The sequence below is a fragment of the Osmerus mordax genome, chromosome 1 (assembly GCF_038355195.1).
Source record: "Osmerus mordax isolate fOsmMor3 chromosome 1, fOsmMor3.pri, whole genome shotgun sequence".
NCBI lineage: Eukaryota > Metazoa > Chordata > Actinopteri > Osmeriformes > Osmeridae > Osmerus > Osmerus mordax.
The window spans coordinates 14,033,113-14,047,644 of record NC_090050.1 but is presented as its reverse complement, the minus strand read 5'-3'; the positions used below and the strand labels follow the sequence as shown (position 1 = coordinate 14,047,644).

General features: G+C 46.5%; 1 protein-coding gene across 1 annotated transcript; it reads left to right on the top strand.

Moving 5' to 3' along the window:
- The first annotated feature begins 12,635 nt into the window (after positions 1-12,635).
- Positions 12,636-13,873, top strand: id1 (inhibitor of DNA binding 1, HLH protein). The gene is made up of 2 exons (XM_067237651.1): positions 12,636-13,125; positions 13,345-13,873. Exons 1-2 carry the CDS (start codon positions 12,766-12,768, stop codon positions 13,378-13,380), a joined length of 396 nt encoding a protein of 131 aa, XP_067093752.1. The 5' UTR covers positions 12,636-12,765; the 3' UTR covers positions 13,381-13,873.
- The last annotated feature ends 659 nt before the right edge of the window (positions 13,874-14,532 follow it).

Sequence of the window (14,532 nt, the reverse complement as noted above, 5' to 3'; positions counted from 1 at the left end):
GGTGCCAAGCAGAGCCAGGAGCCAGGAGGACCAGGGCCAGAGCCAGGGGAGATCCCGTCCAGACATGCCCAAGATGGAGGCTTTGTGTTGGGCATGAGTTTAATTTCAGCCCCTTCAGTCCAGGGCTGGGTTTTAAAAACACACAACCCACTCAGTAATTAAGATGGATTGAGATTGTAATATCTGTTTGTATTTGTGGAACAACAGGGAAAATGCAACTGGTTGCCAAAAGCGTATTACTTTCAAGAACATTTAGAGTGCTTCATCTTTAACCCACTATGAACATAGCTCATCTGCATATATCTAGGCGGAAGTAACAGAAGCAGTCATAAATACACAGATTATGTATGTTCAGACAGAACATCTGTAGTTATCCATCCTGACTGTTTATTGCCTTTGAAGAAGTTCACCTCAAACATCAAACATACAACCTTAATTCATGCAAACAGGTGACCCACACTCAACCCATTTGCCCATAACAGACCCTGTTGAGCACGCTGACACCATGACGCACTTAAACGGAACCCCACAGACAGAGGTGAGAAGCCCATGTGGCAGCCATGTCCCCTGGTTCAAAGGATGCCTCACAGTTTGGCCTCTCAGAGGGGAGACATACCGGCTACTGGGCCAGATCTTCCTCGAGCTGGCTTGCCTCTGTCTCTCTGAGCCCTGGACCCCTCTCCCCTGGCCTGACCCTGGGCTACCATCATGCTGTCACCACTGACCAGATGGACACACAGAACAGATAGAGCATAAGGTTAGCATATGCTGGTTTGGCTGGAGGTGTAGTTAGCTAGCTCAGGGAGATGGACAGTTGGCTTGGGTGAGGCATGGAGGAGTCTGTGTTCCAGGAGTGTGACAGCAGCCAAGAGAAACCTCTCCAGTGAAGGGCATTTGCTACATTCCACTTGAGCTCATGTACACATTTCCACATCCCCATCCACAGCGGCACGTGTAGAGCTGGAGTAGTGTGTACTGAGCTGAGGGCTTGACGTGGCGCAACACGCATCACCAATCAGATGTGCACTGAAGACCCATCTTCATACATCTCTCTTCTGTCATTCTCACACTCTCAAGTTGTGTCTGAACCCCCTCCCCCCTTCACTCTCCCCCCAGCCCACCCTCCTCTCTGGGCCTGTGTAACCTCAGCCAGCAGAGTCATCCTCCCTGCCTATCAGAGAGAGTTGTGGTGGGGCTTCATGTACAGACCAGCGCCTGCCACGGCTAGGGCCCACAGACACCACACCCTCTGCATTCCTCCACACAGCCTGGGCCCTGGGCACAACTGGAGCTGAGAGGGTACACACTGGATCTGCTGGGTATTAGGCCAGAGCACAGGCTGATGAGATGCTACAAGTAGTCCCTTATGTCTATGTGGGATCTGTACTTTTTTGTTGTTATGTTACTTCTGTTCTGTGCGTGTGTCCAGGGAACCGGTCAGCTCTACAATAAGATGATACATCTCAAGGGGATTTGATTTGATTCGCTCCATTTCAAAACAAATCTGCAGCCCTGCAGAGTAAATGGAAAAACAGTAAGGAGGAAAAGAAGACACAAGGGAGGGAGAAAAAAAACAAAATCCATGACAAAAGCAGAAAGCGGGTATTATCTCCCCGGCTGTCTGTGCAACAGGAAGTCTCTCCCAGAGAGGCGACTCTGCAGGGCCTGATCACAGAAGCAGGGCAGGAAGTCACACAAAAAGACAGGAAGTGAGTGCCAGCTCCAGGAAGTGAGTTTTTTGCAGCTTCGGCTCCACGAAGTCTGGACCCTAAAGAGAGGGAGGGAGGACGGAGAAGGGAGGGAGCCCGTCTGAACATCAGAGAGAGATACTGTGTGTGTGTGAGAGAGAGAGCGCGATTGAGAGAGAGCAAGAGAGAAAGAGAGCAAGAGAGAGACAGAAAGAGAGAGAGACAGAAAGAGAGATCAGGGCGTAGTGATGGCAGTGACAGCTGTCTCCACAGAACCAGCTGTGTGTCATTTACTGAGCTCTTATAAAAACGAGACTGGCACCAGGGAGTGATGTTCCTGATGCTTTGGCGCCAGTCTCTCCGCTTCAAATGGCATAGTGTGCCACCACCAACATCCTCTCAACCTACACATCACACACATTTAGTAAACACATTTCTGTAGGCTAAAATTAAGTCTTCTCTGCACACTAGTTGCTTATTACAATATTCTTTGTTTCCAGCTTTCCACTCTTATTTTTGAAAAGCATGGTCAAGTATTCCACAACGCTTAAAGTCTTAAGCACTCTGACGTTTTAGAGACTGCAGTCTCTCATCTCTCTCTGCCTCATACACACCTGTGTTCACACATTTACTGACTAAACCTGCCATTTTGCATGTCAATAGACTGTCTGCAAAGATGTGGAGGTGCTAACTTCCTCTGTGGTGCACCTGGACTCAGAGCTGATCTGCATAGAGAGGGGGGGCCTGAGGGACAGAGGGAGAGGGGGAAACAGGAGAGGTGTTAATGGGATAAACACTGCTAATTGTGGGGTACTTAAGCAACAATTGTTATCATGGGGCAACAGGAACAACAGATGATGCCTCGTTTGGGGTTTCCTGACCTGTGTCAAAGTTCAGACATCATGGAGAGGTTTCACTGCAGCCGTTTCAGTCTTATCCGCACAAAACAATCTTCCTTCTCTTACTCATCTTTTTCCATTTAGTGATGACTTCCTCCTACTTATTTGACTTATCAGTGCAGTGCACTTGAACACTTGCAATTATTTAGAAACACAATCTAAAACGTCAAACGGTCCTCGTTTCAGCTTCAGAGCTGATACATAGCTCCAAGGACATCCAGAAAACATCTTTATCATGTGCTTTATCACTCACCCTGTCTGAAGGCTCACCTGTTTAAAAACCTAATGATAACCAAGGAAACAGCTGTCTCTTTATTTGATATCAGAACTGACAACATAATCTTTTAGGACTCATCAAGGTCAGTCTGTAGTTCATCCCCCAAAAATGTTCAGCTTGTAACTGAATGTCAGATGTAAGATTGGCTTTCTGGAGCCAGTGTGGGACGTACAGTCATAACATTTGGGTTGGAGCAGTCAAATAGACATAATTTAGTGCAGCTTTAAAAACAAAAGCTGATAATGTTTGAACACATCATATTCTCAGTGAGAGTACCTTTGGCTTGCTTTCAGCCAATAGACAGTGGAAATATTTGACAATTTCTTTAGCTGTAATGACTTAACCGATATGTTTTTGGCCTATGTGTTGTTTCAGTCTCATTCTACGTTAACTCTGTGATCACCTTGCCATACCATTCCAGAGAGCTTTCACTGGCTACACAAAGAGAGAAGGGCATTAGTCCACAAAAAAAAGCCCAGCTTTGGCTGCCTAAAGAAAGCAGAGGTTTAGCTCTTTCACTTCCACTGCATTGTTATGCTAAGGCCGGCTTGGGAATAGAAGAAGCAGCATTAGCATCTGAAGAAGAGCCAACATCTGAGGGAAACATGTCTTTAGGCCCCACAGAAAAGAAGCCACGCTGTCTTTCCCTCTCATTCTCTCATTCTTTCACTCACTCACTCGTTCCTCACTCAACTCTCATCCCACTCCATTCGAGGCCTCTTCTCTTTCTCTCACTCTTTTTGGACATTTTGGCAGGATGGCTTTTGGAGGATTTAAAGCTTCTGACAAGAGTGCAAATCCAGCAAAACATTTTTGTTATGGTATACTAAATGGTATATTTTATACCATGCCATGATGAAAACATACACACACACCAAACACTGTCAGGGAGTCAGGTGGCTGAGCGGTGAGGGAATCGGGCTAGTAATCTGAAGGTTGCCAGTTCGATTCCCGGTAATGCCAACTGACGTTGTGTCCTTGGGCAAGGCACTTCACCCTGCTTGCCTCGGGGGAATGTCCCTGTACTTACTGTAAGTCACTCTGGATAAGAGCGTCTGCTAAATGACTAAATGTAAATGTAGTATTTCTTAAAATTGTTATGGGACAGAGTGGTTGAATGAGTGTAATATGTACGTGTTGAAAATATCACACTTCAACTTCCAAGTGTTTTCAAGCTGTAAACAGCACCTGCAGTGACTGACCTATAGCTTGGTCGTTAGCCTGGTCTAACTGGTATTTAGCCTGCTCTACCTAGTCTGTAACCTGGTCTTTACCCTGGTCTAACTGGTATTTATTTATTTAGCCTGACTGCCCTGTAGCCTGGTCTAACTAAAGGTTTTTAGTCTGGTATAACTGGCTGACAGCCACCAGGGCTGACTAGGTTTCCTCCTCCAGGGTGGGAGTCAGGGGGCAGCTGTGTAATGACTCACAGCCGACACACACGTCATGTTGGGAGGCAGCTGAAAGGCTCTCCCCTGGGTCAGTAAGGGACTGGTCCAGAATGCCCCCGTGGACACACACACTGACGTGTGCACATACGCCAGAGACTAACAGAGACTCTCCGTGACTTTCTGTCAAGTGCGCATGTGGAAAACCAAACTGCTGAGTCACAGCAGTATCCACAGCACGTGTCCACAGCATCACCAAAGTGATTACTTCTTTCACTTTGTTATTTACACATGTGGGCTTGGATGGGCAAGCGAATGACAACACATACCTATGGCTGACAGGTTTGTGTGGTAATACCTCAAGACTCCATCGGCTGACTAACACCTCACACAGATTGGGTCCTTTCGGGGAAGAGGTGTATGAGTAACTCCTGCACCTGCTTCCCAGTCAGGCTGCTGTAACCGAGCCAGCGGGGGAAGAACAGTGAGGATGAGGGGAGGGAAGGAGCGGAGAGTAAAAAAAAAGAAGGAATTTCCAAGGACAGTAAAGATGTTGTGAAACAGTATTGCGCATGTGGCTCACACAGCTGCAGAGGGAGTGAATCGCTTCATGTGCAAGAGCATGAGTCACTAGGAGAGTACTTCAGAACCAGGATTACACTTAAATCCCCCCCCCACCCCCTCTCTCTTTCTCTTCCTCTCTCTCTCACTCTATCTCTCCTTATGTTTTCCATGCCTCTTCTCCTCACAGGTGCAAGCATTGAGGTAAGCCAACACACACACACACACACTGTCCATTACAATGAACAATGCGGGATAGATCCCAGTCCTGCTCTCTTCATCACCATGAGATCATTTGGTAGATATAACCCACTGCTCACACATTTCCTGGCCCTCCGCTCGCAAGAGGCCCTAGCAACAGCATTCACTTGTCATGCTGTTATTGGTGAGGTCTTCTCTCTTGTGTCTCATAGCACTGCCAAAAAAAAGTATTTGATGATTCACAGAGGGAAGAAATGTGTGTCTACAGTGTGGGTAGGTTTATTGTAAACACATTGTTTGAGTAATTTCATTAACAAAACCTATGATGTTATGAATTGGACGCATATCCATGTGTAACGAGTGACAATCATGTTTTGCTTACAAGCTCCACTGGTCCTGTTGTGTAATTTAAAAAACAATCTGTCCCAGCAAGATTATGGATAATAATAAAAGCCTTCTCTGAATTCCTATTGATTAGGGACGCCCGCTCATCTAAGAGAGGGGTTGAAACGTCTTTATTTGTCATATATTAAACACTTAATAAATGCTAATACTCAGAGAATTAGGATGAGACCTAATTCCATGGTTCAACCCACCAATGGGGCTCAATAGCCTGAGGTGCCCTCCAGGCAGCAGCATCACAGGTCCCAAGGCTGGTCCACTGGTACTCTGTGTGGTCCAGCCCCCCCAGGAGAGGGACAGGGGGAGCCACTGGGCTTGGGCCCCTCTCTGTGTCCCTCTCCTCCTTGTCCCCCTTTGATATCACAAGTGCTGGAATGGAGGGGTAGCGCAGGGAGGGGTGCACAAGGGAAGGGGGGGGGGGGTGGTGACAAGGTCTCCCTAGTTGCCAAGCGAACGCCATATGGGCAACTCACTGGTGTTACTGGGGGCCCAGGGCAGTTCCCAGAATTCACATGATAATGAAGCCAAGGGCCATTCAGAGCGCTGGCCTAAAGCTGGGCCTAAGAGCTTTTGATAGCCCCCAGCAGCCTGTAGTCCTGCCCACCCCGGGCCCAGCCAGCTTTCCTGCCAGGCCCAAACCACCTGTTTGATTTTCCCAGGGCCCAGCGATATAGAGGAGGAGAGAGGAGGGGAGGGGGCAGGAGAGGGGAGGACGAGAGGCGCTGCGAAGGAATGTCTCCCTCTCATTCTGTCACTGAGTGTGTACTTCCCATTCACTTCCTCTTTATAATCCCTCTGCCCTCCCCTCACGTGCACACAGTCGCACAGTTACACACACAAGCATGCACGCAAACACACAGGCGTGTGGAACCCAGACGCACACACACACTCACTCGTACACCCCTGCTGACCCACACACACCCTCAACTTCTCTTTTGTTAACTCCCTGAAACAATCCCAGGGAGAAGAATGAAGTGTAAAAGTAGGGCACCTTCTGCCGCGTTTAAGTCTCACACAGGCAGATTCCTGTAAGTGGGCCCTGTGTGAGAAGCAGGGCGGTGTCTTAGCTGAGCGTGCCTCCCTCTGCACATGACGTGGGAACGACAGGAGCATCGTCCCATGCTGAAGGAGACAAACAGGGACAGGGACTGGGGTGGTGGTGGTGGGAGGGGGGTCTATGTTTATATAAAGGGAACATTCCTTAGGGACAACACACTGCCAAAACACATGTACAGACAGGACCGATGGGTGTGAGTAAAGAAAAAATGGGCTGGCTTTCCTGGATCTGGAGTCAAAATAGGATTAGTATCATGAATCAGTATCATAGATCATCGAAATACTATTATCAATACTGGGATTTAATACTATTTTCACAATTCAAAAGGAAACTTTAAACCCCTTTTCAAACACTCACCACAGGTTGAGCGACTAACATGTACAGTACGAAAGATATCAGAGGTAGAATTCCACGATGGAACATTTTCTCTGTTGTGTAATCATGTGGCCTGATGGGAGCATACTTCCTGGGAGCACAGGTGTGCGACTGACGGTGCGTACTTAGTAGATACATCTAGTTCCCGGTATGGAGGCGGGGCGGCAGGGAGAAGGGAGGCGCTCCTTCAGTCTCACTTGAAATGATAATTAGCTGGGGGCTAAACACCTGGGCTCCCCTCCCTGGGCAAGACAGGGGGAGGGAGGGGCCCTGCTTAGCCTGCGGAGGCTGCCCGCATTGCACCACCTGACACACCTCACAATGTCTCTGGTTACTGTACTTCCCTCACTGGGGGTGTTCCTTTTAACACTTTATTCAGGTCAGGTGGAGGAGGAAGTCATCATTGACAACAAAACAATAACAATGTAGGCCTATTGATGGGAGGGAGAATACACACACACACCTGTTGCACCTGTGCCGCTTTCATGCTGAGAGGGAGCATGAATGGATTTAAGGATTCCCACACCCCTGAAAACCCCTCCACTATACAGTTTGTTCCAATCCGCTTTGATGAAGAAGCGGGGAAACTTGAGAAGCCAAGGGTGCATGCTCATCATCGCCCAATCAGAAGCTATTGCATCAAGGTGGAGCATGTTTCAAGAGCCTCAGGAGAGTGAAACTCCCAAGGCCCAAATAACCTGATTATACCCACGCCACAATCAAAACAAAAGTGGCGGGACCAATCTGTTCACTGTCAATGGTGGCTCTCATTTGTCAAGCCCATCCAAGAGGTTGGTTCTCAGGCGACTTGCACAATGCCCAGTGACAAACAGGAGGGCTCTCCTTTTAGCCCAGCCTGCCACCGGGAAGCCCATCTGAAGTATTAATCTTAGGGTGGAACAGCAGAGGAGAGGGCTCAGCCTGGCCCAACCATTGTCCCCAGGACTGGGGCCTGTGAATGGGGCTTTGTCAGCTCCCCAGCTGCCACTGTCCAGGCTCCATCTTTAGGCTTTGGCTCCCATGTCCCCTGGCCGTGCTGACTGAACGCCTCTATGCAGCTGTGGGGATGTGTGTGTGTGTGGGGCAGGGAGAGAGGTCAGGTGACTGACCATTCGTCTCACACACACTCACTTACATACAAACAAGAGAATGCACACAGGCTCCACCACAAATCAAATACCCTATCTGTGAACAGCTGGGATTTCACATTGATAAAATGCATTTTATTAATCAAAAATGTTTGCATGAACTTGTAAAAAATGCAACGGAATGCTAAGCAAAAATGTCCTTTAAAAATGTCATTTAACTATACAGAAGAAACTGCCTTTATGATTTAAATTCCATGAAGGGATGTTTCAGTTTCATGTGATGCCAATGATGTCAGGGGAAACCAATAACCCACTCTCAGTCCTCTGGCCAAGCCCAGAGTGGTGGTAAGATGTGTGGAGTCGGAAGCTGCAGAGAGGCAGATGAGCATGGTGGAGCTGATGGTTTTCCAGCAGCACTTTGTTTGCCCTCTATCTCCCTCCCTGCTGGTGGTGACAGCTGGCTAGCAGCACTGGGCCCTGGCCCCTATACATGTCCTCCCGCTGCCCAGCTGTGAACAGCTGGTCCCCCCCTAACGGACACTGCTGGACCTGGGCCCTGCTTGCTGGGAGCGGCTCTTACAGACAACACACACTCTTTCACTGATAGGGGCCTATTGGAGGCTCTGTTAATGAGTGGGCCTCATTAAGGTACAGTTTCGAAAGAGGAGGACCTATTGTTCATCCTGTGTCAGAGGCTATATGGATAACGCTATGGAGCTGTATGGCACAATGGACAAACCCATGAGATTTATCAGCCCAAATCTTTCACTTTTAGCATGACATAAGCTTATCAGTTGAATCTTGTGTACAACATCAACTTGAAGAGATATTGGCCATGGAGGGTAAGAAAGGTAAGAGAAGGGTGGGGGCTGGAAGTGGGGTTCCCAGGACGGAAAGGACTCCAACGTTATTAGATTTGCAACAACCCGTAACACTGTCTTCCATTGTGTTTCCCTCCACCCCTGCCCTCCCCCAAACCCTGACCGTAGAACACCCCAAAGCCCCACCCTCCCTCACCCCCTGGCTAAAGCTCTCTCTCCAGGCAATTGCCATTGGAGTGGAAAGTATTCCAGAGCACAATGCCCATGCTCTCAATGGGTGCTTTAGCATGCCACCAGTGCGCTGTCACCAGCAGATGGGGAGCTAATTAGAAGCCATTAAAGGGCTTTGATAGTGTGTGTGGGAACCAGGCGGAGGGAGATGGCCGAGAGGGGGTCGGGGGTGGGGGGGGGGGTGGTAGTTGGGGTTTGGTGAATGCACACACAAGCTGCTGCTGCTACAGTGGAGAGCCTGAACTGGCCTCCCTGTGAGTGTCCTTTCCCTGGGAGAGGGCAGCCATCTTCCAGGGCCAAGGACACAGACTGGACACCTGTTAGGCTTCAAGGATCTCTTTAGAGAACCGGCACTTTCTCACTATTAGACTCATATGCCCCCCCCCCCCCCCCCCCCCCCCCGCAACCAGATCCTGTTTCTCTGGGTACTGCAGTCGAGGGGAGAAAGAGCCATACGTGTGTTGGGCTCCAGCAGGACTGAGCAGCTGATGACACATTTCTGATCATGAGCGCCCTGTCATCCCACAGGATGTGACTCCCCATGCCCTCGCTCATTAGACACCACCATCTCCCCAGGGAGACTGCGGGCTGGGCCAGGCCAGACAGGGGAGTTAAGTGGGGGGATAAGGGGCAGTAATAACAGAGCCATTTGGGATGCAGCAATGACACACTGAGCCTAACCTCTTTTGTCTCAATTGAACCTTTTTTGTTGTTCCTTTCGCAACCAGTGATGTCCTAATCGCTTTAGTCCATGTCAGATCAATTATAGTTCTTTATAGCATCTTGCCACATAGAGGCTAAATGTTTTTTGCCTGACACCACATCCCAATGCCATATGGGAATGACTGGCTGTTCACACACCTGCACACAGGTGTGATCTTTATCGTACAAACAGGAAGAGCCAGACTGCCAGCCAGAACTGGAAACTAATCCCACAGCTGCGGGGAGATGCACACTGAGAAAGGTGTGTGTGTGTTTGTGTGTGTGTTCGTGTATGAGAATCTTACCAAGTAAGATTTCTTATGTGCATCTTTCCCTGATATTTGACTGTATATTTCCCTTCTCTTGTTATGATAACAATTGTGGTGCTTTCATGTTGCAGGAAGTAAAATGTGAACTACCTATTGTGACAGAGTGATAGTAACAGCAGCAAAAGTGTTTAAACAGTACTGGAATGTTTCCTCTGAACAAAGTCCTGCACCAACTTTTCCTTTAACTGCTTCCTGTGCTATGCTTTAGCGGATCTATTTTCTCTGGTGATAAAGAGGGCGTATTAGCAATAGACTTCCCCTTTGAGAAAAAATGTTTTTTTCAAGAAGAAAAAAGATAAACAGGGACAAAAGATACTGTTGAATGCTTTCAAGACAAAAAACTAGTTTTAAGGTGTCTTCCTGCTGACAAATAGCAAACAATGCATTTTACCTGTTTGAGTGATGCATTATAGACTACAACAACATTGCCAATTAATTAAGCATCCTATTGTCATAGCAACACAGGTGAGACACATAGGGTGTTCTACCTTATATGATTTAGCTATTTATTTTTAATAATTGAAATATATCTACAGTTAGCAGTATAGCATGACAATATATAATGAATATTTGCTGAATTTAGGATGTTGAGCTTGTTGGGGTTGGGGGTGGGGGGTCTGCCATTCTGTCAGTTAAAATCAGGAGCTAATATGTTTCACTTTTCTTTTCCCTCCACTGCTTCTTCCTTCTCTTTCCCCTCTCTCCCCTCTCTCCCCTTGCCTTGATGTGCTGTAAACAGGCTAAAAAGGGCCCAGCTGTGTAGAGTTATTGTTGGTGTCAGTAGGAAGTGCTGATAGCTTTTGCAGCTGAACAAAAGCTGGATGAGGGGAGTGGAGGGGCGCTCCAGACACTGTGGCTCCAGCCTAGATTCTCTCCCACAATCCCTGCACCGCACTCCTATTGTTCTGCCCACCCGGCCCTCCCTCTGCCCTGTCAGCTGCAACCCAGGACAGAGGGTAAAAAAGAAAAAAGAAAGTCCAAAGTTTTTACGGGCTAGTGCAACAACTAGAAAGAGTTCTTAGTAGTAAACTTTGTTACTAGCTGCAGTTGTTATTATTGGTATGTTAAGGGCTCTCACATGGAATTACATTAATGCATGTAGAAAGACATTTAACTCAGATTAACACAAATTCATTAAGGAGGTATTTGAGGTATTTAAATAGGCTTAAATAAAATACTTTTTTATGATAAATTCACAAGACAAAACATTTTTTATGAATAAATGCATTGAAACAACTTTTTTTATTATTTATTTTTTTACTTAAAAATACTTTTATTCAAGATTTGAAGACATTGCATTTTGACTGTCTCATTAGATGGGACACATTGAATAAACATAGTTTCATGTGGAGGAATGCTGCAAGTTATAATCCTGCATTTGTGTTCAATGTAGTAGCCTACATGTTTTCAATTCTCTCTTGCCCCTCTCTCTTTCTTTTTGTTAAAGATACGAGAGTTAGCTGGTGACAATAGCCGTTTGCAGGTGCGCGGGGCGGTAATCTCATCAGAGTGATTTAAGGTGATAAATGAATGATGATCTCCGAAGCCAGTTTGTTCTCAGGGTTTGCGCGCTATGCAGGTGAATGGGGGAGAGCGAGCCTGTTGTTTAAGGTCTCCATGGAGACCGCCCGCGCGGCGCCAGGCTGACAGGCGTCAAAGCTCGGATGAATGGGTGACGTCACGACGCTGGCGCCTGCCAGTCTGCTTCGGCTTGTTTGGACAATCTGGGGGAAGATTCAGAACAGAGCAATGCAATTTCAATGTGCACACAAGGCTGAGCACACACGGAGAACATGTGAAGGAATCCGTGAAGTTGCTCACAGGGGCTTCCTTTACGAAAGGAAAAAGAGAGTCTGTACTTAAAAGTGTAATATAAGAGTTTAAAGAAAACTTTTGATTTGGCCTTTCTGAAACAGACATTTAGGCTAGAATATATGACATGTCTGACATTAATCTGAAAATAAAATCTTGAGTAGAAAAATTAAAATTTTCCCGCTTCAAATTCTAATGTTAAACTATTTCTTCTGACTTATTTTGATATGCGAAACTTGCTTATCGTGATTTTCCTTTAATGAACTGATGTTCTTATTAACTTGAATAAGAAACACTATGAATGGAAGTTACCCAGCCCCGTAATTATCTATTCTAATTGCATTCCTTAGTTTTTTTTTATCCATTGTCATTTACATCTGTGGTGCCATTTATAATGGTATGCGGCAAATCTAGGGCGCTATGGTTATTATCATTAACCATTCATTCTATTCATGTCCTCTCATCCCACACACATTCACACAGCTCATACCCATACATACACCAGCCCCTGACTGTCCCCGGGCACTCTACACCTGCAGAGTCCCCAAGCCATGGACAGCTGGATTCCCACATATCACCCGTAAAAGACACACATTTGTTTCCATTTGTAACGCCATCCCCCAAACAGATTGTAAATCCTGATAACCAGCTTGGCGTTCCTATTGGTTAAGAGAACAGTTGTGAACCAGCCTTCTAGTGCAAATGCAACCATGTCATTGGCTTCTTTCGGCAAACAGGAAATTTTCAGAAACGCCCCCAAGTCCCGAGTCTTGTATAAAGCTAAGGTGGTAGAGTCACGTTGCTGTTGAGGAACTGTCAACATTCCGCTGCAAGCAACTTAAAAAAATCAGCGAAGACAACTAAGAGACAACCTTAAGTCTATATTTTACGCACAACAATCTTTTTCGTTGGAAACTACATCTTCAGCATCAAAATGAAAGTGGTCGGATCTACCTGCGCATTGAAGAGCAAGGTTGGCGGCGAGGACATGGTGCGATGCCTGTCTGACCAGAGCCTAGCCATCTCTAAGTGCAAGATCCCGCTGCTGGACGAACAGATGACAGTCTTCCTGCAAGATATGAATAGCTGCTACAGCAAACTGAAAGAGCTTGTACCCACATTGCCCACGAACAAAAAGGCAAGCAAGGTGGAGATTCTCCAGCACGTCATAGACTACATCTGGGATCTGCAGGTTGAGTTGGACGAGCCTGAGAAGAGTCGCCAGCATTCGGGGAACAGCATGCCACGCACGCCGCTGACCACTCTGAATGCAGAACTTGCCAGCATTTCTGAGGTAGATGGCTTATACCTGTTATGTATTCACAGTATACTTATCAACAGTGTCCTGCTCATGTTGTTACCACCACTGTATGAACTCTTATTAGTCAGTAGATGTGAGTTGGTTGTAGGCTATACGTGTGTAAAGTCGTGTAACTTGTTTGTGCTCAACGTGTTTTCTCTTGACTACTACAGAGGGTAAACTGATCTAACAATGTTTCCCTTTCCTTTGCAGAGTGGATGTTCGGATGACAGAATAATGTGCCGTTAAACCAAGGGAACATCTCCCCCATCATTCCATAGCGAGCACCAACTTCAGGTTACCTGATGGGCCATTCGACCACGTCAAAACCTTGAACTGAGTAGGGAAGTTGCAGACTCCCATACTAGAAAATGCATTCAATGGACATGCTCTGGTGAAGAGGAACTGTCATTCCAGGCCTTCGATTTACCAGAGGTGGCTTGGAGACGAGTGTTGTCCAAAATAGACTGGGTTAGCCGGGGACCATGGCAGATAGGCTACCAGTGCAACCAGCTTTGCTTGTTGCTTGTAGAGTTTCTTAAGAAAGTTAACATTTCTGTCAAGTTTTTGTATTCTGTAAAACATGTAGAAATTTCGAAATTTTGTTAAAGAAAAAAATACATTTCTCAGATTCCTGAGCGACAAACTGTATTGTATATTACAATGCCACATTATGTGAAAGATATTGTTTTCTTACAATGTACTTTATTGGTGTTTTTATTAAAACAAGACAATTATTTTGAACAAAGTATTGTGTTATGTATGGGGGGGGGGGGTACGCAGCCTTTTACTATTTTAGTAGGCCTAGACTTAATTAATTAAGCTACAGTCTGAATGATGACCTGCAGTCTACTACACATCAAAGTAATTTTCACCATACACAAACAGTTTAAAACCCTTAATTAGTGACAGGACAGTCGCTGGCATATTTAACCAGTAGGATAGTCAACGATGTTAACATTAGGCTACGTTTCATGGGGTAGGCTCTCGAAACTGTTCAGACCCGTGTTTGAAGATTGATAGTGATTCAGAGAACAAAATTGAGACGTTTTATAATCATTTCAGACAAACACGTAGCCTACAATTATTTAAATCGTCCCAATTAATGTAGCCTATTTCCTAAGGCTGAACTTTCTTATAAAAGTGTCAGTTAATCGTGTTGTTTCAGTCACTTTCTAAACAAATCCTCTACGACTTTTGTCTTTGGCAGACCATGGGTTAAATCAGTTTGGAAGGCAATTCGTTATAAGATTTATTCTGTCTCCCTGGTGCAATGTTTTTCCCATTTCCCTGCGGTGCGATGCGCACAGCTGCAGCCCCGGCGTTCTGAGGCACGGCCAGTGTGTGATTGTGTTTGTGTGATAGCTTTGTGCCAAGGGCAGGGGAGGGCGGCGGGGCCCA